General features: G+C 38.7%; 1 protein-coding gene across 1 annotated transcript in view; it reads left to right on the forward strand.

Annotated features, from left to right (window-relative positions):
• Window positions 1–25,819, forward strand: part of SLC9C2 (solute carrier family 9 member C2 (putative)) — a 92,500-nt gene that overhangs the window by 43,744 nt on the left and 22,937 nt on the right. The window contains exons 11-18 of the mRNA XM_025399911.1: window positions 3,507–3,670; window positions 4,287–4,382; window positions 14,995–15,092; window positions 16,084–16,203; window positions 17,348–17,546; window positions 18,239–18,427; window positions 22,288–22,437; window positions 25,642–25,693. Of these exons, the coding sequence (XP_025255696.1) occupies window positions 3,507–3,670; window positions 4,287–4,382; window positions 14,995–15,092; window positions 16,084–16,203; window positions 17,348–17,546; window positions 18,239–18,427; window positions 22,288–22,437; window positions 25,642–25,693 (1,068 nt within the window). The remainder of the gene's footprint in view (window positions 1–3,506; window positions 3,671–4,286; window positions 4,383–14,994; window positions 15,093–16,083; window positions 16,204–17,347; window positions 17,547–18,238; window positions 18,428–22,287; window positions 22,438–25,641; window positions 25,694–25,819) is intronic.

Here is a 25,819-nt window from a genome sequence, read left to right on the forward strand (position 1 = left end):
GACTCTTCCTTTCACTTGAACACTTAGAAGCCATTGTAGGGTTATTAATTGGCCTAATTTCAATATTGTGTGTCTCAGGGAATAGTGAGGTCCAAGGAGAGGGCGAGAGAGAGATGCAGAAATGGCCAGTCTGAGGGGCAGTCAGAACACACACTTACTGATTGTTGTGTTATGTGGGTGCGGTTTGTGGTGCCCCAACACAATTACATTAGTAATATCAAAGATTACTGATCGCATATCACCATCATGGATATAATAATAATGAAAAAGTTTGAAATATGGTGACAATTACCAAAATGTAGACACAGAGACATGAAGCAAGGACATACTGTTGGAAAAATGGTGCTGCTAGACTGGTAGATGCAGAGTTGCCACAGACCTTCAATTTGTAAAAACTGCAATATCTGCAAAGCACAATAAGGTAAAGCATGATGAAACAAGGCATGCCTGCAGCACACTCACAGATTCATCAATAAACCAGAAGGCCGATTTACTAGTTTATAATGAGGATGAATTTCTATGTGTGAAATTTTTGTGACCATTATCACAGTATTCACTTCTGATACCAATTTTCTTGATAAACCAGATTGGTAATCAAAAGGTTTCTTGTAGAGCATGGAACTAATGAGGGCAAAGGAAGGATAATGTTGAAGGAGAGTTGTTCTAAATATGGCAGTAGCCTGATATATTTATCCTGTTCTACTCATAAGAGTCAACACTGTTCTGCTTGGGTGTTTTCAGAAAGTCCTGCACATTCTTAGAACTGTGCCCCAAAACACTGTTGCAGAACTTCCTGTGACAGCCCACCTCAAAGCAAAGGGCTCCAATGGTTGAGTGAGGCTAGTACATGGGGCAGATTTTAGGCAGCTCTCCTTTTTCCCCAGTTATGGACCCCTCCCTTCCCCTCCCTTCCCCTCCCTTCCACTCCCTTCCCCTCCCTTCCACTCCCTTCCCCTCCCTTCCACTCCCTTCCCCTCCCTTCCACTCCCTTCCCCTCCCCTCCCCTCCTTTCCCCTCCCTTTCCCTCCCTTCTCTTCCCCTTCCTTCCCCTCCCCTCCCCTCTGTTCCCCTTCCCTCCCCTCCTTTCCCCTCCCTTCCCTTCCCCTCCCTTCTCCTCCCCTCCCTTCCCTTTCCTTCCTTCCTTCCTTCCTTCCTTCCTTCCTTCCTTCCTTCCTTCCTTCCTTCCTTCCTTCCTTCCTTCTCTCTCTCTGTCTCTCTCTCTCTCTTTTGACAGCTCACTATCTTGCCCAGGCTGGTCTCAAATTCCTGGGTTCAGCCTCCAGAGTAGCTGGGACTACAGGTGCTCACCACCCCAACAGGCTGTGTTTGTTCTTCTTCATTAAAAAAAAATGATACAGGGCCGGGTGCAGTGGCTCACGCCTGTAATCTCAGCACTTAGGAAGGCCAAGGCAGGCAGATCATGAGGTCAAAAGATTGAGATCATCCTAGCCAACATGGTGAAACCCCATCTATACTAAAAATACAAAAATTAGCTGGGTGTGGTGGCACGTGCCAGTAGTCCCAGCTACTTGGGAGGCTGAGGCAGGAGAATCACTTGAACCTGGGAGGTGGAGGTTGCAGTGAGCCGAGATTGCGCCACTGCACTCTAGCCTGGCGATAGAGCGAAACTCCGCCTCGAAAAAACAAAACAAAACAAAACAAAAAATCAGGGTCTCACTCTGTCACCCAGGCTGCAATGCAGTGGTGTGATTATGGCTCACTGCAGCCTGGACCTCTTGGACTCGAGTGATCCTCTTGCCTCAGCCTCCCAAATAGCTGAGACTATAGGTTTGCACCACCACACCCAGCTCATTTTTTTTTTTCTTTTTTGGTAGAAACAGGGTCTGACTATATTGCCCTGGTTGGTCTTGAATTCCTGGGCTCGAGGGATTCTCCTGCCCTGGCATCCCAAAGTGTGGAAATTATAGGTGTGAGCCACCATGCATGGTCTCGGGTTATTGTTTATAGTGAAAAGCTGTGCTTGGATTGGCAAAAGCTCACAAGGCAGCATGAGTGAAGTTAATTTGATGCATGAAATCTTGCTCACACTTTCCTTCCCACCAAATCCCTTTGGCTGCCAGGGATCCGGACCCAGTTGGCTCTCTTTTTTGAACACAAAATATGTGGGTTTCTCTCATGCTTTCTTTCTTGTGATTCTTCCCACTCTGTATTCAAAAGTGAGAACAGTGAGGGATTTTACTACCATGACAATGCTGTTTTTCTCTTGTTTCTTTTTTTCCCCCTCTATAAATTTTTGGTTGTATTAACCAAGTTTCAGAATTGCTTTTAACTCACTCTGGAATAAAGATTATATAGCAAGTACTTTATCTTTTCAATGTTCATTCTTTCTAGAAATACCATGTGGTACACATTTAACAGCTGCTTGTCGGATTTGAGTTTTATCAGTCAGAGGCTCAAACCAACTCCTTCCACCTGGTCTAATGCTTTTAAGCGGTCCCTCCTCATACTCTTCCAGGATTGTCTTAAACACTGGGAGTACATTCAGATGTACTGGTGCCACCAAGTAGCCCACATGCCTTCATACTTCCCCTGAGTAACTGGAAAGTGGCTGTTGCCCCATCATATGGTTGGTATCTAATTGGGCAAACGAATACATTTTCTCCTTGTGTGGTCTTAGCCCTGGGAATTTTAAATCCAAGGCAGCAGGTAGTCAGATGCCTCTGTGCTCTGGGTTACAGTGAACTGATTCTGATGCTTGAGAGGGCTATCCCTGCAGACCTTTCTGGATCCCCAAACTTCAAATCACTCCATTGTACCCAGTATCCCATAGAGAGTGAAATAAAGTTACACTGAAACATTTAGAAGCCATTTAGCCCTTGAAGAGACATTTCGTATGCAATTATAAGGAGAGAACAGCTTTATTGAGATGGAATTGTGAGTAAGTAGACTAAGCTCATTTACTCATTAAACTCTTCTCTTTGGTAAGTGAACCTTATAGAAACCTCAAGAAAATGCAAAATGCTACACATTTTGAACATATTGATTCACTGGCCAGAAAACTGAGATGTTAAATTTGAGGGATCTCTATTGCACTGGCCTTTAAATGTTATTATGTACAGTATAAGAAACAATTGGAGAATTTGTTACAATGTAAATTTTCAGGCCAATCTGATTCTGTAGGTATGGAGTAGAACCCAGGAATTTGCATAGTTTAATAGGCAGCCCTTCCACCTGTACCCTTTACACTTTGAGAAATATGGATTGGGTGCGTTGAAGTAGTCATGTCTTTAGCTATAGGGAAAGCAGGGAAACTAATAAACATTTTTTAGCAGTTGAGTCAGATAAAGTTGAGCTATACAGCCAAAAAGAAACAAATAGTTCGGTAATCTTCTGGAAAGTTTTGTATGAAAAATTATCCTTGCTCTAACCACTCTGGTTTGCAGGTGATCTCAAGATTTCACTACATAATCATGCAACATTTTTTTGCTTTCCCTTGCAGTCATCACTGTACTCTATTAAGGCCTTTGCTTTTGTCTTTGTCACAGATTTGTGTGTTCTTTCCCTCCCAAGACAAATGGCCTTGCAAAATGCCACTCAGCACATACAGGAGATAGTACAGAACACAATAAGTTTATCTAAAGGAGAAAAAATTTTGACAAATGTTAATTGGACCTTAGTAGAAGATAAAACGAGGATCGAATATATTCCTGTGAGTTGATACCTGGCAAAAAGTAGTTTTCCTTTCCTTCCCTTGGTCTGCCTCGCTTGCTTTAGTCTATTGTTAAAGACCTGATTCTGCTAATTAAACGTCAGAAAACTGAGGGGAGAGAGTTACTGGCTTTGCTATTTTGGTGAAATGAGTTTGAATTCTGTCTCTAAAGAGAAGGTCTTGGTTATCCAGCTTTATTTGCCAAATACCAGGAGAATGGATGTTTTTACGATCTGGCTGGTTGAGTACCAATCAATGGCCTCTGCCAAGACAATGTTTTTAATGGCTTAAGATACTGAGAATTCTCTCCTGGTAGGAGTGTTATAAAGAGCAGAAAACACGGGCTGATTTAGAGAGCAGTCAAGCATATAGATAAGTTTAGAGAAGAATTTGGGATATAAATCTCCCCAAATGAATATTTCCTTTAGCACAATTGAAGGCAACATTTCTTACATGAAAAAACATTACCCACGTTATACACAGCTCTTCATTCTAGCAATTCTGCTTTGAATTACTGGAATCTTTGTTGAGAGTAGCACTTGCCAGTTCCTAATCATTTTTACTTATTTTTAACTTTATCTCTTTATGTTTTAAAATGTCGTCTGGTACGTTTCAGTCTTCCCACGTTTCACATGAGGATATGAAGATGGAATCCACAACAGATGAAGCTTTAATAGAAGAAGCCAGATTGCATGTAGCTACAATACAAATGGTTGGTGCTGTTCACATAATGTTTTAAAATTTCTTGTCTTGCAATGTCTTTAATCCTGGCGTATGATTTTCAGATGACTTGAAAACTTTTCTTCATCTTCTGACAGTCTGTTGATTGTTAAAATTAATGTGTGATTTGTTAAAGTCAAAAAATAAAAAATTTCCTTCTTCCTGAGGCTTTAAGTTTAAGACACAAACCTTGTTATCCTGTTTCTATGTCTGGCAAATTTTAGCAGTCACTTTTGAGGGCCCTTAGAATAATGTTTGGTGCTATTTACATACCAGATAATTAAACATTTTCAAATATTTAAATTGCTTTTATAAATGTAACATATCTGAGTTCCATTTATACAAAATTCTCTCAAGTGCTAATATAGCTGTTAGAGATACAATAAGCTAAAATAAATCTAATGAATCAAAAATTCTCTTGAAATGTTGTAATACTAATATTTAAATGTTCTAATATAAATGTAGGAAGATTACCTGGTAAAATCAAGTTTACACCAGCTCATCAAATTATATATTTTAAACTGGAGTTATAATCAAATAGAACAAATTTTATTCAATATAAAATGTATGTAAAATACTAATTATGCCCGGAATTCCTTTTTAGTTTCTTTTTAAAATTTATTGTCAATATTAAGAATTCCTAACATATGCAAAAGTAGATAGAATAGTGTAATAAATCCTCATGTACCCATCACCCAACCTTAAAAACCATCCACATGTGACCGATACCTGCTGCATCCTAAACCCCATCTTATGTATTAGTTTGAAACAAATCATACATGGCATATCATTTCATCTGTAAATATTTCAGTATATATCTTTAAATTTTAAAGTATTTTTTAAAACATAAAATACTAACATTATACTTAAACATGAATAATAATTCCTTAATAACATCAAATATCGAGTCAGTGGTAAGATTTCCAATTGTCTCAAAAATGTGACAAATACTTATTTTTACAGTTTATATTTTCAAATTGAATTCCAGTAAAGTCCACACATTGCAGTGAACTGATATGTCCTTCAAATCTCTATTAACATATAAATTCCTTCTTTTTGCTTTCATTTTTTTCTGTTGAAGAATATATTTCTTCTTATTTATTTATTTATTTATTTAGAGACAGAGTCTGGCTCTCTGTCATCCAGACTGGAGTACAGTGGCATGATCTTGACTCACTGAAACCTCTGCCTCCTGGGTTCAAGAGATTCTTGTGCCTCAGCCTCCCTAGTAGCTGGAATTACAAGTGTGTGCCACCATGCCCAGCTAATTTTTGTATTTTTAGTAGAGGTGGGATTTTGGCACGTTGGCCAGGTTGGTCTCAAACTCCTGGCCTCAAGTGATCTGCCCACCTCAGCCTCCCAAAGAACTGGGATTACAGTTGTGAGCCACCGCTCCCAGCTTGAAGAACATATTTCTTCTTAAGAAATTATTTTCATTCTTTTAAACATTTCTATACTTAGTTTAACATATTCTCAGAGTTTGAAAGGCTCTCGTCCACAGTAGAAAATTCCGTATGGCCACAAATTCTTTGCAGAGCCTCCTGTTAAAAAGTGGTACCTTTATCCTACCCCTTGAATTTGGGCTGTTCTTGTGATTTGTTTTGAGCATAAAATATGGCAAAAGTGGCTTTGTGAACGTTCTGGAGCCTAGGCATTGAGAGGATTTGTAGCTTCTACCTTTTTTCCACTCTGAATGCCACCCTGAGACTGCCATGCAAGAAGATGACCTAGCCTCTGAAGAATGAGAAGCCACCTAGAGGAAAACTGAGGCAAAAGGGCCAGTACCTAACTTCCAGACTTGTGGATGAGGCTGCCTCAAGTCAAGGGGTGGGGCAATAGACTCAACTTCTTAATAGTAAGACATACACAGAATTTGTGGCCATATTTACTGTTCCACAGTTTGCCCACTGGCCACAATATTTCTACCCCTCCTACATGTAAAACAGACTCACCCTTTTCCAAGAATCCAAAAAGCTACATCCTATTTGCTATCAGATTCGAAGTCCAGTATCTCATGATCTGCAATCCAGGTGAGAGGCTCCTTGGTTGCCTCTCCTGAAGTGTGACTCCCCTTGATCTAGAGACCTGTGAACTAAAAAGACAAGTTATCTGCCCCCTAGACACCCAGTATTCAGTGATGATCAAAAGACACCACTGTTTAAGACAGGGAAGAATGGGATGGCTTGAGAAATTACTGGTCCATGGCAATTCTGAAATCCATCTGTGCACACATACCAATTCTCCTCATTCTTTCCATTTCTGTAGGAAATAATCCATGCTTGTAGCCAAGTGACTTTCTCAGTTTGATTTCTGCCTGTAGAAAACTGGGAGGTTTACATTCACTTAGAACTGTCTCTGTCCCTTTTTGTCCAATCTAGCACAATTACCGTAAAAACTGTTTGTTTTCAATGACTCTGGTTTAGTCCACCCCACTTCACAATTTCTTATCAGGTGGACTGTTGACTGTGTCAGACAATGCAGATATGAGTCTGAGGTGGCCTTTAGTCTTGTTGAGAAGGTAGACAAAATTCAACCTTGAATCTTTGGGTGGTCTTAACAAAGGGCCTTCAGCCACACCCTTGATTTGATTTGGAAGCTGAGGCCATATTTTATTGGCAGCACCCTGGATTTGGTCTTTATTTTTTTTTTAATTATACTTTAAGTTCTAGGGTACATGTGCACAAATGTGCAGTTTTGTTACATACGTATACATGTGCCATGTTGGTTTGCTGCACCCGTTAACTCGTCATTTACATTAGGTATTTCTCCTAATGCTATCCCTCCTCTATCTCCTCATGCCATGACAGGCCCTGATGTGTGATGTTCCCTGCCCTGTGTCCAAGTGTTCTCATTGTTCAATTCTCACCCATGAGTGAGAACATGCGGTGTTTGGTTTTTTTGTCCTTGTGATAGTTTGTTGAAAATTATGGTTTCCAGCTTCATCCATGTCCATACAAAGGACATGAACTCATCATTTTTTATGACTGCATAGTATTCCATGGTATATATGTGCCACATTTCCTTAATCCAGTCTATCATTGATGGACATTTGGGTTGGTTCCAAGTCTTTGCTATGGTGAATAGTGCCACAATGAACATAGTGTGCATGTGTCTTTATAGTAGCATGAGTTATAATGCTTTGGGTATATACCCAGTAATGGGATTGCTGGATCAAATGGTATTTCTGGTTCTAGATCCTTGAGGAATTGCCACACTGTCTTCAAAAATGGTTGAACTAGTTTACAGTCCCACCAACACTGTAAGAGCATTCCTAATTCTCCACATCCTCTCCAGTACCTGTTGTTGCCTGACTTTTTAATGATCATCATTCTAAGTGGTGGGAGATGGTATCTCATTGTGGTTTTGATTTGCATTTCTCTGATGAGCAGTGATGATGAGCATTTTTTTCATGTGTCTGTTGGCTGCATAAATGTTTTCTTTAGAGAAGTATCTGTTCATATCCTTTGCCCACTTTGTGATGGGGTTGTTTGATTTTTTTTTTCTTGTAAATTTGTTTAAGTTCTTTGTAGATTTTAGATATTAACCCTTTGTCAAATGGGTAGATTGCAAAAATTTTCACCCATTCTGTAGGTTGCCTGTTCACTCTGATGGTAGTTTCTTTTGCCATGCAGAAGCTCTTTAGTTTAATTAGATCCCATTTGTCTATTTTGGCTTTTGTTGCCATTGCTTTTGGTGTTTTGGTCATGAAGTCCTTGCCCGTGCCTATGTCCTGAATGGTATTGCCTAGGTTTCCTTCTGGGGTTTTTATGGTTTTTAGGTCTAATATTTAAGTCTTTAATCCATCTTGAATGAATTTTTGTACAAGGTGTAAGGAAGGGATCCAGTTTCAGCTTTCTACCTATGGCTAGCCAGTTTCCCCAGCACCATTTGTCAAATAGGGAATCCTTTCGCTATTTCTTGTTTTTGTCAGGTTTGTCAAAGATCAGATGGTTGTAGATGTGTGGTGTTATTTCTGAGGGCTCTGTTCTGTTCCATTGGCCTATGCCTCTGTTTTGGTACCAGTACCATGCTGTTTTGGTTACTGTAGCCTTGTAGTATAGTTTGAAGTCAGGTAGTGTGATGCTTCCAGCTTCGTTCATTTTTCTTAGGATTGTCTTGGCAATGCGGGCTCTTTTTTGGTTCCATATGAACTTTAAAGTAGTTTTTTCCAATTCTATGAAGAAAGTCATTGGTACCTTGATGGGGATGACATTGAATCTATAAATTACCTTGGGTAGTATGGCGATTTTCACAATATTGATTCTTCCTATCCATGAACATGGAATGTTCTTCCACTTGTTTGCGTCCTCTTTTATTTCGTTGAGCAGTGGTTTGTAGTTCTCCTTGAAGAGGTCCTTTGCATCACTTGTAAGTTGGATTCCTAGGTATTTTATTCTCTTTGTAGCAATTGTAAATGGGAGTTCACTCATGATTTGGCTCTCTGTTTCTCTGTTATTGGTGTATAGGAATGCTTGTGATTTTTGCACATTGATTTTGTATCCTGAGACTTTGGTGAAGTTACTTATCAGCTTAAGGAGATTTTGGGCTGAGACGATGGGGTTTTGTAACTATACAATCATGTCATCTGCAAACAGGGACAATTTGACTTCCTCTTTTCCTAATCAAATACCTTTTATTTCTTTCTCTTGCCTGATTGCCCTGGCCAGAACTTCCAACACTATGTTGAATAGAAGTAGTGAGAGAGGGGATCCCTGTCTTGTGCCAGTTTTCAAAGGGAATGCTTCCAGTTTTTGCCCATTGAGTATGGTACTGGCTGTGGGTTTGTCATGAATAGCTTTTATTATTTTGAGATACATTCCATTAATACCTCATTTTTTGAGAGTTTTTAGCATGTAGGGCTGTTGAATTTTGTTGAGGGTCTTTTCTGCATCTATTGAGATAATCATGTGGTTTTTGTCTTTGGTTCTGTTTATGTGATGGATTACATTTATTGATTTGTGTATGTTGAACCAACCTTGCATTCCAGGCATGAAGCCACCTTGATCTTGGTGGATAAACTTTTTGATGTGCTGCTGGATTCAGTTTGCCAGTATTTTATTGAGGATTTTTGCTTCGATGTTCATCAGGGATATTGGTCTAAAATTCTCTTTTTTTGTTGTGTCTCTACCAGGCTTTGGTATCAGGATGATGCTGGCCTCATAAAATGAGTTAGGGAGGATTCTCTCTTTTTCTCTTGATTGGAATAGTTTCAGAAGGAATGTTACCAGCTGCTCTTTGTACCTCTGGTAGAATTCGACTATGAATCTGGTGTTGGACTTTTTTTGGTTGGTAGGCTATTAATTATTGCCTGAATGTCAGATCCTGTTATTGGTCTATCCAGCAATTCAACTTCTTTTTGGTTTAGTCTTGGGAGGGTGTAGGTGTCCAGGAATTTATCCATTTCTTCTAGATTTTCTAGTTTATTTGCGTAGGGGTGTTTATAGTATTCTCTGATGGTAGTTTGTATTTCTGTGGGATCGGTGCTGATATCACCTTTATCATTTTTTATTGTGACTATTTGATTCTTCTCTTTTTTCTTCTTTATTAGTCTTGCTAGCAGTCTATCGATTTTGTTGATCTTTTAAAGAAACCAGCTCCTGGATTCATTGATTTTTTGAAGTTTTTTTAAATTATCTCTATCTCCTTCAGTTCTGCTCTGACCTTAGTTATTTCTTGCTTTCTACTAGCTTTTGAATGTGTTTGCTCTTGTTTCTCTATTTCTTTTAATTGTGATGTTAGGGTGTTGATTTTAGATCTTTCCTGCTTTCTCTTGTGGGCATTTAGTGCTATAAATTTTCCTCTACACACTGCTTTAAATGTGTCCCAGAGATTCTGGTATGTTGTGTCTTTGTTCTCATTGGTTTCAAAAAACATCTTTATTTCTGCCTTCATTTTTTAAATTTACCCAGTAGACATTCAGGAGCTGGTTATTCAGTTTCCATGTAGTTGTGCAGTTTTGAGTGAGTTTCTTAATCCTGAGTTCTAATTTGATTGCACTGTGGTCTGAGAGACAGTTTGTTGTGATTTCTGTTCTTTTACATTTGCTGAGGAGTGCTTTACTTTCAACTATGTGGTCAATTTTGGAATAAGTGTGATGTGGTGCTATGAAGAATGTATATTCTGGTGATTTGGGGTGGAGAGTTCTATAGATGTCTATTAGGTCCGCTTGGTGCAGAACTGAGTTCAAGTCCTGGATATCCTTGTTAACCATCTGTCTTGTTGATCTGTCTAATATTGACAGTGGAGTGTTAAAGTCTCCCATTATTATTGTGTGGGATTCTAAGTCTCTCTGTAGGTCTCTGAGGACTTGCTTTATGAATCTGGTGGTCCTGTATTGGGTGTATATATATTTATGATAGTTAGCTCTTCTTGTTGAATTGATCCCTTTACCATTATGTAATGGCCTTCTTTGTCTCCTTTGATCTTTGTTGGTTTAAAGTCTGTTTTATCAGGGACTAGTATTGCAACCCCTGCTTTTTTTTTTTTTTTTTTTTTTGCTTTCCATTTGCTTGGTAGATCTTCCTCCATCCCTTTATTTTGAGTGTATGTGTGTCTCTGCATATGAGATGGGTCTCCTGAATATAGCACACCATTGGGTCTTGATTCTTTATCCAATTTGCCAGGCTGTGTCTTTTAATTGGGGCATTTAGCCCACTTACTTTTAAGGTTAATATTGTTATATGTGAATTTGATCCTGTCATTATGATGTTAGCCAGTTATTTGCCTGTTAGTTGATGCAGTTTCTTCTCAGCAGTGATGCTCTTTACAATTTGGCTTGTTTTGGTCTTTACTTTTAGATCTTTGCCAGCTGGAGAAACCACAGATGAGAAACACGTTTAGTTTCCAACTTGGCAAATCATGGCTTCTATATTTTCTCTAAGTTCTGCTTTAAGACTGAACTATTTCTCTTTGGTTTATCCCAGTCTCTGTCTTTCTCTATCTTGTTATATGAAGCTAAAAAAAGCAGTACTTTTAATATTCTGGAATATTAGAAATCTAGAAATCTTCTTAGCAGATTCATGAGGTACATTTTCTGTCTTCCACGTTGCCTCAGGTGACAGCCTGGTCAGTGGTACTGCCTTTTGGTAGCATGGCTGCCTCCCTCCAGTCTCCTGCTGTAGTTTCCCCACTGCTCTTCCAGCTTCCACTAACAGTCTTCTCACTGCCCCCCTACCTCTGCCCACCGCCCAGTTCCAAAGCTAATGCAGTGTGTTTTAATTTCTGGAGGCTCTCCACAATTGATACTGATTTTTCCTGTTTTAGTCAGCTTCTGCTGTTTAACCAACCAACCCAGAACTTGGTGGCTTAAAACAATGATTTATTATTTCTCACGGTTCTGTGTGTTGGCAATCCGGGTGATTCTACTCTTGGTCTCATTTTGGATCACTCATATGCCTGTGGTCATTTCCTAGATCGACTATGGTTGGAGGGTTTGGCAGCTGATACTAGTCGTCTTCCAGGGTGCTTTGTTTCTCCCCTCTATGGCCTGTTCTCTATAGTTGGCTGGACTGGGCTTCTTCACAGCATGGTCTCTGGGTTTCAACAGGGTGAGAGGGAAAGCCACAAAGCCTCTTAAGTTCCAGGCTCTGGAGCCTGAACAATGTCGTTTTTACCCCCATTTTATTAGTTAAAGCAAATCACAAAGCCCGCCCAGAGTCAATGAGTAGAAAAGTAGATTACACCTCTTAATGGGGAAACAGTGATGCCATTTGCAAAGCGGGCACGGACACGGGGAGGCATGATACACTGCAGTCATTGTTATAATGACCTACCACATTTACTTTTTAAAACCAACAGTCCCATGGAAGGACTTGCTTCACACTATTTTTGAATAGCTTTCCTAACAGTACCTTCTACTCTGGTGTTCTTCCTGTGTTTGTTACCCGTTTCCTTTTCAGTCTCCTCTATGAACTCTTTTTAACCCTTTAATGTTGGTGCACCTCAGGACAATTAACTCTGTCCACTGTTCTTACTTTATAGTCTCTCCTTCTTTATTCCCAGCTAGGCTCATGATTTTAACGCTATGCATAGATGCTCTACAAATCTATAATCTTCCTTCCACACCTTTCAACACCAGCTCTTTAGACTCATGAATCCAGTGGTGGCTAGACAGCTTCTCCTTTCACTCTACCTCAAATCCATATTGAACTCATCCCAAGCCTACTGTTATATTCCAAGTGTTAGTGAATTAGACCATTGGTTGCTGGAGTCAGTCCTCTTCCTCTACCCTTCTCCAAGCTCTATCAATCTTACTTTCTAAATATTTGTCAAATACACCCCTTTCTGTCCTCATGAATCTTAATTTAGGCTATCATAATCTCTTGTCTGGACGGTAACCTTCAACTGGTCCACTTGCCTCCAATATTTCCATTCTCAAGTTACAGTGACTTACTAAAAGACATGTGACTATACCTCCTTCCTGCTTAAAACCCTAAATAACTCCTCAGTGCCTACATTTTCCATTGTGAGTTCCAAAGAACACTTATTCCATGGAATGTTAATAGTAACTGCATGAAAAATGAAGTTTCCATGCTCAAATTACTTTGGGAAATGGTGGCTTAAATAAAGTTAAATGGGTTTCTTTTAGAACTTCTTGTAGAACTTCTCAGAATCTTTAATATGCTAATATACATTGAGCTTCTCCAAGAGGGACTATTGAGTGCAACATTTCCTTACCCTTTCCCCTGCCCTGCATAGTTTTTCAGGCATTGGGATTGAAGGAGTATCTCACAGAATGAGTATATCACATTCCAAGAAAAGTTTACCTATAAAATTAAGTCAAAGTGCAATATACAAGGTATTTTAAAATCTGGCCTCTGACTGTTTCTCTGACTGATGCTGTGCCCCACAACTTGTCTTTTACCGCACGCAGCATACTGTTTTTCACCTCTGTACATGCACCAGAGATGCTACCCTCTGCCCACCTCTTTCTTCACTCTGCTCGCCCCACCACCGTTCTTCATCTGGATAATTGTACTTCTCCTTAAAACTCAATTGAGGTACCATCTCCTCTAAGAAACTCTCTCTGATCCCATCTCCACATCAAGTTTGATTAATACCCTGTGCTGAATGTTATCCCCTTAATTTCTTGCTTTATCATATATGCATCTAACTTTTCCCCTGCCCCACTGGATTGTGAACCCCTTAAAGCCTTGGATTATACCTTCATTGCCCTAAAACGGGGCTTGGAACAGAGTAGGCATTTAATAAACATTTGTTCAAAGGATAAATGAATAAATAAACAATCCATCATATTAGTAAATCGTAATTTTCTTGATCCAGGCCTACTTCTTGATGGGCATGCCTGGAAACACTACAAGTGTAAATACTAGAGGTAGGCCTCAGGACTGAGCTTCTGGGACATACTTTTCTCACAGTGGACATCCTACCAGGGCCATCACGGAGGCTTGCAATGTGGAGAAATCCGCTAAGTGCTCTGGTAACCCTCAGAGTAGAGAGCGCCTGGCCATTGCCCCATACCCTTTGGAAGGCAGCTTCAGAATTTGCATATCCTTTATCAAAGCTGTTACTGGTGGTTCATTTTTCTATCTTCTGGAAAAGGAGCTAATGAGTGAATGAGAATTGTCTTGAGATATAAGTGGCGCGAATTCTCTCCTTTCCTGAAATGACTATCATCCCTCGAATTTTAAGACTTGAGAAAATATGTTAAATGCAGTAGCGGTTGGAGCCAACGTTTCTAAACAATGGATAGGCGAAGTATATGGTCAGTATGTGAGGAAATGTAGGCATCAGTTCCAGGAGGTAACGCTAACCTCTGAATGTAATGTCAGTGTCATGTAGAAGCTATAATTTTTCTGCTATTTTAGGGGGAGGATTGACACAATAATACAGCCTATCTTTTTCTTTTGATGGTTCCATGTGGGACTGAAATGATTAGTTACACTTAGAATTAATATTTTGCACGCTCTATTCTGCTATAAAAAGATGATGCTACTGATGCTATTTATATTACTAAAGTAAACTCTTTGAGTTGTGTGTATGTGTGTGTGTGTGTGTGTGTGTGTGTGTGTGTGTGTGTATATATATATATATATATATTTTTTTTTTTTTTTTTTTTTTGAAATGGAGTGTCACTCTGTTGCCCAGGCTGGAGTGCAATGGCGTGATCTCGGCTCACCGCAACCTCTGCCTCCTGGGTTCAAGCGATTCTCCTGCCGTAGCCTCCTGAGTAGGTGGGATTACAGGCATGCGCCACCATGCCTGGCTAATTTTGTATTTTTAGTAGAGATGGGGGGTTTCACCATGTTGCCCAGACTGGTCTTGAACTCCTGGACTCAAGTGATCCCCCTGCCTCGACCTCCCAAAGTGAGCCACCATGCCTGGCTGAGTGGTATACATTTTGAGTCTCTAGAAAGCTAAGACCCTTTTTATCTCTTGTAACATTCAGGACTGTACTTTATAAAAATGAGTATTCTGTAAACATTTGCATTGAATGAAATTTATTTCCTACTATATAATTTTTTGTAATAGCATATTTTGATATATTGAGTTCAGTAATAATAGTGAGGGCTATGTAAGGGTTAAGAAGAATACATTCCATTTATGTCTTAATCTTTTGTTTTCTTCATTTAATGTATGTTTAGAGCAGCTTTGAAAAACAGCGTAACAATGGAATTCTTGAAATAGAGGCAGCCCGGATATTAATTGGTGCGGCAAAATGCTATTACTCCACCCAAGGAAAGTAAGTATAACACTTCTTTAATTGATATTCCAAAATTGAATGGCTATATGATGAAGAATGAATAAAATGAGAATTAAATGTCCAGATTGATCAATCTATTATTTCACGTATCTATATCTATCCATCTTCTGTCTGTTCATCTGTCTGTCCTTCCATCCATCTATCCATCTACTTTTTATTTTGTTTATTTTTTTTTTCCCTGAAGTTTTATAACCTTGGTGACATTAGGGGAGTCTGAGAAAGATTGGACTATCATGTAATTAGATAAGACACCAGGGAATCCATGAAAGGGAACTTATATAACTTCAATTACTATTATAATTATTTTGCCTTTATATTATCTTCACTTTAAATTACCAGACAGAGGAGGTTCAGAAGCCTGGAGGCTGCCATTAGACTGCTCCCTGGGGTGGAGCGGGCTCTGGAAGAATTGACCCAACTGCTGGTGCTGACAAATGCACTTAAGTCTGGTGGGAAAAGCTCAGTATCTTAGAGATATAACAATATCTGGTTACAGTCCTGGCAAACATTAGATAATAGATGATCTAACACAAAGCTGTGGGGCAATAATAATAGGAGATCCTGGCTAGGTGATAGATAACATTTCAGCAGCCAGGTAATCTATTTGGAAGATCGTTACCAGTCACTGGAATAAAGTTTAGGAAAGTTAGAGCCTTCAGGGCCTTGGAGAGGGTTGGGCCAGACCAACATGACAGAGGAAAGCTTGATTCCAAACTCCAAAGAAATGGTCTAGGGAAGCTTTACTTACGTTCAACCTCTGGTCAGGAACAGAGGCAGCAGGGGTCTCATGCTAAAACTACTCCTGTACCATGACCATGGATGGATAGGTAGATGGATGCAGAGGCATGCAACTGAGCTTATTTGGTGGTCCATATTAAATGTATGCTTAGTACACCTTCCCCTTTTATATTAACCCAAAGTATATCACTTGCTTTTTATTATAACACATATGTACATTTTTCTCTGTTAGATTCATGAGTATTTATGATGTTTCAACTTACATGAGAACTAGAAGTTGGCTTATGAAGTTTAAAACTGTTTTAACTTTCTTGGACTATCGTAAAGAAAAGATACATTTTATTCCACCTGAGTAAGTATTGTGAACCTTTAATAGAAACATACTTGAAAATACTACCATTTCTACATTGTCAGAATAGCTTATCTCAATTTTCCTTAAGAAAAACTATATTACGGTTTATTTTCACTGATTGAGTGGTGCTTGCTTCTCTTCTTCCATTCTGTTTTAGCAGCTTCAATGACATCTCTATTAGAGAGTTGTCAGGAAGGGAAAGAGGATGGTCACATTTGGATCCTTCAAGTTTTAATTGCTGTGTCTGAGGGTTATAGTGTGTTGTGGGCTGCTTAATATTCTTCTGGATATAACATAGAGCAGGGATGAGAAATAGCTAACTTTATAGACTAGATCTAGCTCTGTTTAATTTCATCTGTTCTATTGCGTGATTCTTTTGATCTATAATTAGGAAAAACACAACATGCCCTTAATAATACCTGTAACCAATTTTCCAAAATATCACAAAACACAGATTTTACTTAACTGGGGTAGATATTTTACTTAGTTTTATAAATTGTGAGCTTACATACTTTTTAGAGCAGAGAGACATAATTTTTCTACCAACAGAACATGTCAAAACAAGAATATACCAAGGGTGTTAATGCTGCTAAATTTTAAGTGAGCATTAACTTTTTATAAGAAATTCTAGTAATTTTTAAAAATTTTTTCCATTTAATAAGTTTAAAGAGATATACAAAAAATCAAAGGTGTAGGATCTTGACATATATCCAGAGAATTTCTTTTTGTCATGCTCTACTTTAGATGGAATGAAAAGTCTGAATAAATAGATGTCATAGTAATTATTTAATATAATGTTTTTCCCATTCTTGATTTTAAACAATGCAATGTGTGATTTGTTTTCCTCTAAATTTATTTATTTTTTGCTTTTATTTATGAATCTTTGCATTGTTTCCAAGGTACTGTAGCCTTGAGTTTTAAAAATGCTTCCCATCCCTGATATGGATTTTTAAAAATCATATTTTTTACCTTTCTTCATTATGATTTTTATGTATAGAAAGTATGCTTTTGAGTTTTGTTTCCTTTATTTTATATTATGTATAGTCTTCAAATTAATTTTAATTATTTATTTAAACAAATGTTGAACTTCAGCTGCTTAATTATACTTTTAAGTGATCTAACATTTTATTTGATCTCTTTTCAGGAGTAATGCTTTTCTGACTTTTATATTTCACATAGTATTTTCTGAAGAATTTGAATATACAGGACAGATTATAAATTTGATATATATTTATCCTATGATGATACATCTGTGGCCAATGGCAAGAGATTTACATGTGTCAGCACTGATATCAATAAACTACTATTTTATGTTTTTATATGTATTAGAATCAACATTGAAGGTACTGTTAAAAATAGAAATAGAATCTATAAAAAGAGCAATTCAGGTATTTTGAATCTATTTTGTCATATTATTGAAGTGACTTGATACCAAGAACCATTTGCTATGATAGTTGATGAGATCCTGAAATTTTAGTAACGTTTTTGAATTTTCCGAGTTTAATAGTGAAATTAGTGTAAGAGTCATAGTATTGAACATCAGTTAAGTATCATAAAAGTAGAGAGATTCTCAAGTATCAGGTAAAGGATAATTGAAAATCCAGACATGGATGTTTCCCTCAAATATTTTGTGTAATGATACAAGAAATAAATAAGTGAATAAGAATTGGTTTGCTAGGTCCTTGTCATAAAATGTGAGTTAATTATTAGTATAAATGTGTAAGGTGATTTCTGAGCATTACTCTTTCATACTTTATTATTAATAGTATTGCAATGAATCTGTTTGCTGCTATTTTTATTGCTTGTTTTTGGCATTCCAGCTTTCTTATAGAGTATATATTTTTAACCAAATTATAAATGGTGAAGAGTTAAAATAATTTTTGGGGGGATTCCAGATGAATAACTTAAAGCTTAACTTTTTGAATATAACTCATTTGTAGTTAAGAACTTAATTGTTAATTTTATAGATTCCTTCCCCCCAACATTACTGTATAGGTGCTATGAAATGACACCTATACATTTGTTTTATATACAGATAATAATTTTGAAAAGGAAATATTTTCGACAATATTGGAATACTTTGGAATTTTTTATCCTGGTTGTTGGAATCATTGATATCTTTTGTGTATACTTTGTGAAATTGAGACGACACAACTTGGCTCTTATTCAGCTTACAGTAATAATGGGATATTTAAGAATAATTAGATTTCTTCCTCTCTTCAAGGTAAGATTTCACGTTTTAAAATATTAAGATTTGCCAGGAGTTGTAGCTCGCACCTATAATCCCAGCACTTTGGGAGGCCTAGGTGGGTGGATTGCTTGAGTCCAGAAGTTTGAGACAAACTGGGCAACATAGCAAGACCCCATCACTAGAAAAAATTAAGAAATTAACTGGGCCGGGCGCGGTGGCTCAAGCCTGTAATCCCAGCACTTTGGGAGGCCGAGATGGGCGGATCACGAGGTCAGGAGATCGAGACCATCCTGGCTAACACGGTGAAACCCCGTCTCTACTAAAAATACAAAAAACTAGCCGGGCGAGGTGGCGGGCGCCTGTAGACCCAGCTACTCGGGAGGCTGAGGCAGGAGAATGGCGTGAACCCGGGAGGCGGAGCTTGCAGTGAGCTGAGATCCGGCCACTGTACTCCAGCCTGGGCGGCAGAGCAAGACTCCGTCTCAAAAAAAAAAAAAAAAGAAATTAACTGGGCATGATGGTGTGCACCTGTGGTCCCAGCTACTTGGGAGGCTGAGGTGGGAGGATCACTTGAGCCCAGGAGGTTGAGGCTGCAGTGAGCTGAGACTATGCCATTGCACTCCAGTCAGACAGAGTGCAATGATGGCTCTGGTGACAAAGCCAGACCCTGTCTCAAAAAATAATAATAAATAATAAAATAAAAATTTTAAATTCTTTTTTTACATTGTGTTAGGTGAGTAAAAAACCTCATTGTTTTGAAAGAAATGAGAGCAGGAGTTGTCTCTTCTGGAACACCCTCTCAATAGGTATCTGCATGGTTCCCTTTCTCATCACCTTCAAGCCATTGCTCAAATCTCACCTTGTCACAGATGCCTCTCCTGACCAGCCTATGTCAACTGGCAACCCACCCTTCACACCCTCAATTTCTACCTCTTCCTGCTGATTCTCTTCTACCTGCTCAACTTTAATTTTTGCCCCATAGTACTTATCAGCTATTTACTGTATATGGTACGTACTCTCCATGAGGTAGAGATCTTTGTTTTGGTCTTTCTTTTTACATTTTTGAATAGAGATGGGATCTCACTGTATTGCCCAGGCTGGTGTCAAGCTCCTGGGCTCCAGCAATCCTCCTGTTTCAGCCTCCCAAAGTGCTGGGATTACAGGCATGAGCCACCATACTCGGCCTGTTTTGGTCATTGATGTAACCTCTGCCTCCAGAACAGTGCCTGGCATAGAGTAAACGCTAGTAAATATGTGTTGAGTGAATGAATGAAAATCTTGGTGTCACTAGAAGCAGGGTAACCCAAAGACAAGTTCTTTAAGTTTCAGTAAAATTTGTTCATGTCTCCCAAACTCTACAGAAGCAAAAATATTTCCTCCATAGCTCCACAGTCACATAGCATACTACCTATGGAGTTTAATTTTACCGTGGCCTTCAGTTGCCTTAACAATTACTATGCCTTCATTCCATGACTCTGGTTTTGATACTGAAGGCAGATTTTTATAGTTTCAGTTTCAAATCTTAAACCTCTTTTCTCTCTTTCCAATGGAGTTGCATTACATAAACTTTTAACTTCAGGGCTTTAAATGATTTCACTTGCCATGCCATGTTTGTTGTTGTTTAATTCTTATTACATCAAGCAAATCCATCATGTTAGTATTTATTGAAGTTATATACAGAGACTTAACATTAAAAAAAATTGCTATAAACCCTGATGGTAAAATGCACACATGAGACTCCCCCACCTAGTCTCCATTCTCCACAACGTATAATAGTTATCTTTAAGGCAGAATTGTTTGACTATCCAGCTTGTGCTTACAGATTTTCTCTTTTGTTCCTTCATTTATTCTACATTGGTGTAACCAAACTTTAGTGTTCATAAGAATTACTATTCAGAGTTACTGTACCTGGTTTAAAGGGTAATTTTGATTCAATGTGCTTTTAGCCTTATGAGCTGAGTTTGAAGCAAAGCGCTCATGTAAGGTGTAACTCCACCATCAGGTACACTACGCTAGAAATCAGGATGTGTTGTGTGAGGCAAAGACTTAAAATCAAAGGTAGAAGTTTCTTTAGGTAATCAGTATTTATATAGAGATCGTATGCGGGTAAATGTAAAATAATTATTTTAGAAGTAATACTTTGTGAAGAGTATTTAAAATGAAACAAAGATTTAAAAGTGTATTATTGTGGAAACTGTCACAGGGGAGCGACAGCTATCTGGGCTGGCGGCGTGGCAGTAAAAGAATTTACCAAGACAGTTGTAGATAAAGAAAGGCATATTTATTTATTAGAGACAGTAGAAAAATACATTGCCAGGGAAACAATGGGCAGCCTGCAAGAAAGAAGGCAACTGCGAAGAAACAAAGGCTTGCTGGAGATTTTATAGGATAGCGTTTATGCTGTCCGTTGAAAAGGGCTTTGTGCGGTTAACGCCACGGTTGCAGTGAACTAACTTGCTGGAGTCTGGTGGTGGTTGGGCACAAGAAGATTTTGAGTTATTTGTGCAGGAGGGCAATGCAACCTGGTCCATGAACAAAGGCAGGCTTGCAGCTTATCTGCTGCTTCCTTTTGCTTTCCCCTGATCCCACCAGCCTGACTCTTTTTGCCTAATTAGGGACTTTACATAAACCAAATCTGTTCAGAGTGTGGGCAGCAATGTTCCGAACTAGTCATCCCTTCTGTCTAGCATGCTCTGACAAATCTCAGTGAAGTATATTATCATGGTTTTTAATTGAACACTCACTATTTTCCAGGACCTGTGTAAAGCACTTTACATAAATTATCTAGTTTAATTAATGGAATAGCTCTGTGAGGTAGATTTCACCACTTTGTGAAGTTAGGTGGCTCATAGCCAGTCTCAGCATAATGTGGCTTTCAAAAGAAACAAACCTGCATTGGAAAACTTGAAAGAATATTGGTGATCTTTAGGTGCCCTAAAGGACAGCTCAAAGAGTGTCAGTACACTGCAGAGTGTAACTTTGAAAACATCTTCTTTAAACATCTCTCCCTTTGCCCAAAGTTTCAAAGGCAAAATAGCAGCTTAAAAAAAATTCCCTTCTCTGCTCTTGTAACTCCTTCACTATAATGCCATCTCCCAGTTCACTTTTTTTTCTTCCCATGTTACCCAGTCCCTCACCATCTGCCCCTGTGCTCTGACGTGACTTTAACCCTGTGGGAAGCCCCCGTCTGTGTGAGTGACAACGTGGATTTTGAGGAGCAGCTCTATTGGAATTCTGGTACTTAGATATTATTTCCTCATTTTACACCTGAGGAAACTGAGTCCTCAAAGTCAGTAAATAACTTGCTCAAGGTCACAGAGCTGGTAAATAGGAGAGCTTGCATTTGAATTTAGAGAGGTGTATATTTAAAATCCCATTCTCTTAAGTCATGACACTAGCCTGCCTTAGCTTATGATTGGAGAAATATAGAACTAAGCAGGATCTTAGATACCTTAAGTTTCCTATTTTGCAAGTAAAGAAACTGAGGCACAGAGAGATGATTTGTTCAGTGAGTAACTATGACCTAGGTTAGGAGACGTGGTTAGGGGTTTTCTGAAATCTGGGGCTACAGAGAATGAGGGAAAAGGCAGTGCTAGAGACTTTCCCCTAAAGCAAGAGTCAATTATTCACTAAGCTTCGCCTTCTTTAGAGAATGGGTCTTGACTTTTGTAGGTACAGAATCACCTGGAAGACTTGCTAAGACACCGACTACTGGGCCCCACCCAAGAGTGTCTGATTCTGCAGGTCTCCAGTGGGACCTGAGAATCTGCATTCCTAACAAGTTTGTGGGCTCTGCTGTTGCTGGTCTGGAGATGACGCTATGAATTTCTGCCTCACAGGGTGCTTTTCCTCATAAAATGTACAGGTTTTTTTTCTTCTTCTCATTATTCCAGATAATAGTACCAATACTGATAAATATTGCAGATGTGCAGATCAAAAAGCGCCTCAGCTTGATGTATAGTATTACAAAAGGCTATATCAAAAGTCAAGAAGATGCCAAACTTCTAATAAAACAAATATCTGTCCATGAATCAATATATCAGGTGAGAAACAAGCACTGGTCATTTGGGGAGAAAAACACCTTAGGTGTATTCACTTCTTTTAAGACTGGTTCTATATATGTTTGACCAAACAGACAAATTCCAACAGTTGAAATGGATTCAGTTGTTTATTATATCATACGAGGTGCTGCAGAGAAAAGTCTCTGATCATTATATTTCAGTAGTTATCATCAAACTCATTTATTATCTTCATAGCAGAAAATACACTATCTCTTTTCTGAGTGCAGAGTATAGAGAAGAGATCTAGTATGTCTCTGTAACACTCTCTAAAAGACAGGGCACTTGCAAAGGCGTTAGGCAGGATTTGAGACTTGAATAAGGCTTCAAAGAAAGGGTAAGCCTTACGAAGAGAGGAATAGAGGAAAAGAGAACAAAGATTTGACAGTGAAAACTTGAAATCCTGGTACTGTGGGGTGGGTGAGTAGAAGTATTTATTTTTTGTCATTTAAGATCCTCTTCATTTCCAGCCACTATGCGGTAAATACTAGATGGGAGCCTAGAGGTGGAGTGAATCCCCTCCTAACCAGGCTCCCTCACACCAGTCTGTCTACTACCAGCCACTTGCAAAGAGTAGGGAAAGTGGAACGTGACTGCTGTCTCATTCTCATGCTTCTTTGGGCCTGATAATGTAAAGGAGACTCTCATTCCTTAGATAAAAAAACTTCCTTATTTTTCACTCATAACTGTCAACTCTGCTCTTTGCAATGAGAATCTTTCAGTTGATTTTCCAGTTTACAAATTTTTAAATTTCTAGTTGTGTTCATTCTTCTGTTTAACCCATCTATTAAACTTTTTAAACTTTTTTGACAATTACTTTTTGATCTCCAAAAACTGTAGTTGCTTCCTTTTTGTAACAACTGTTTGCTTTAAAAGAATTAATATAACATTACCTAGAATCTTCTTTTCATCTTAAAAGATTTTTTGCTTCCTGTGTTACTTCTGCTTCCTTGGGGTTCATTCTCCTATTTGTTGTGTTTGGTTTCTATATTTCATTCTGTTTTTGCCCCCAATGTTTGGTGATTTTGGTTACATTTTCACATGTGTCAATGAGGGGCTAAGGTGAGCAGTATCAACAGCTGAAAGGTGTTTTCTCAGCCCAAGTGACATTCTTGATTTTTAACCAGAGATGGATTTAAATCCTGATTACTACAATGAGTATGTGTGGATACATAAAACCATGGATGGCCTGGAGATTTTGTCTTCTGGTTATGGTGCCTATTTTTGTGGTGATGGTTGCATTACCTCAGTCAAGAGAGGCTCTTTACTTATTGAAATCAGAAGAGGAAAAGAGGCTGTGAAGATATCTACCTTTATTGGATTGAACATTAATGTGTAACAGAATTCTCTCCTGTTGCTTTACTTTGAAGAATGGAGAAGAAAATTAAAAGAACTACTCAAAGCCTGGACTGATCTGCATTAGAAAGAACACAGAGCTATTCATAGGAGAAAAGATTTCAGAAGTAGGAGGAAAAGAGAAGAAAAACAAGAGCCAGTGGGGGGAGTTAAGACTGTTTTCAGGAGCTGGGAGAAGATGCCTTCTAGGCATCTGAGGGCAGTTTCCTTGACGTGTCACAGGTGAAGTGAATCTCCTGTGACGTTTTAAAAGAGGCACCAGTAAAGATTTAAATGGCCTTTTGAGATGTGTTTAGATGTCTAACTGGTGTTGATTCTGAAACTGACTTGGTTCTGGAAGTTGGCCTGTGGCAGCTCACCTTAAGAAAAATAAATATATCCCCAGGCTTTCATGATTATGCTGTCTCTATAGGCAGGAGTCAGTTCCCATGTGCTTCTGTGCAAAGGCGTTCTAGAGCAGTCTTACAGGGTTGCTGTAAGTCTAGTTTGGTGTGAAGGGGGCCTAACTGCTATCTTTGCAGCTATGCAAGCAGGGCTGGACTAGGATGGTAATTGGTTGTCGACAGGCTAGTAATTTGGCACCTTCCCAATATCGATGCAATGTTATCGAGTAAGAAGAAATAATTTAATAAATATTATATACCTTATTCTTATATTCAAAATGAGGGATTCGTTACACGTGATTTTTTTCTAAACCGAAACAAAAACCAACAAAAAAACCCCACAAAAACTTAACTTTGCTTAAACTTTAGATAACAAACCAGTTGTTCGCTATAAAGAGCACTATGCCATGCATTATTTGGGGCAGAGTTTCAGACATCTGTACCTGACAACCCTGAAGAACTGTCAGTTGTGTGATTTCAGGACTGTTGGTGTAGCCAAGAGCAAACTCCCCAGTGACTCAAAGCTAGAGGGTAAGCTTCAAGAGGAAAAGTGCCTGGGACATAGTGGGCATCCAACAAACACCTGTTGCGTGATTGGTTGAGCAGAGATTGGTTAGCCGTGGAGTGCAGTGGTTTCTTCAGTTATCTAAGGAGTTATTTGTTAGAAATATGAACAAATCAATATCGTATTTTCTCATTTTTCTACTTCTTTTTGTGCTCCTGATAGGATGGCCTCCCAACTAGCTGCTCAGTTGGCTCACTCCCAAATCAGGCGCTGCCTATGAGAATTCTCCTTGGTGCACAGTGGAGTACATACTGATCTTTTCTAATAAGTATTAGGCACAGTAGTTATGCAAGCTACTGACCGTACTAGACTCATTGAGATTGACGTCTGAGCATGGGCAAAGCAGCAGAATTGACCCAGAGGGAAGAATTGAGCCAATAGCTTTTCTAAAGTTAACTAAGTGAAATGTCCTCTACCATACTTCCTTTTCTCTGAATTTAAAAAGAAAGCCAGGCTGGGTGTGGTGGCTCATGCCTGTAATCCCAGCACTTTGGGAGGCCAAGGTGGGTAGATCATCTGAGGTCAGGAGTTCCTTGAACCAGCCTAGCCAACATGGAGAAACTCCATCTCTATTAAAAATATAAAAATTATCTGGGTGTGGTCACCCACACTTATATTCCCAGCTACTTGGGAGGCTGAGGCATGAGAATAACTTGAACCCGGGTAGTGGAGGTTGCAGTGAGCCAAGATCGCACCACTGCACTCCAACCTGGGCAACAGAACAAGACTCTGTCTCAAAAAATAAAAATAAAAGGAAGGCCAGAACTATACTTGGTATAATAAATATACTTCTCAGGAGTATAAGAAGAAATGCATGTTTTTCTTAATTTCTGACACAAACGATATCAATAATAAGAAATAAGTGTTTGTCTTAATTTCTTACAGAAACTATATGAAATTTTGGAAACCAACAAACAGGATGCTGTCAAAGAATTAGGTAGGCAGTTGAAGTATCTTGAGTTCTTAAAGTCACACCTTCTTATCCTATAATTTAATAAAAGAAGAACAATTCATGCTTTCGTTTACTTGCTCATTCATTTATGCATTCAACAAGGATTTATTA

This window comes from Theropithecus gelada, chromosome 1 (assembly GCF_003255815.1).
Source record: "Theropithecus gelada isolate Dixy chromosome 1, Tgel_1.0, whole genome shotgun sequence".
Lineage (NCBI taxonomy): Eukaryota > Metazoa > Chordata > Mammalia > Primates > Cercopithecidae > Theropithecus > Theropithecus gelada.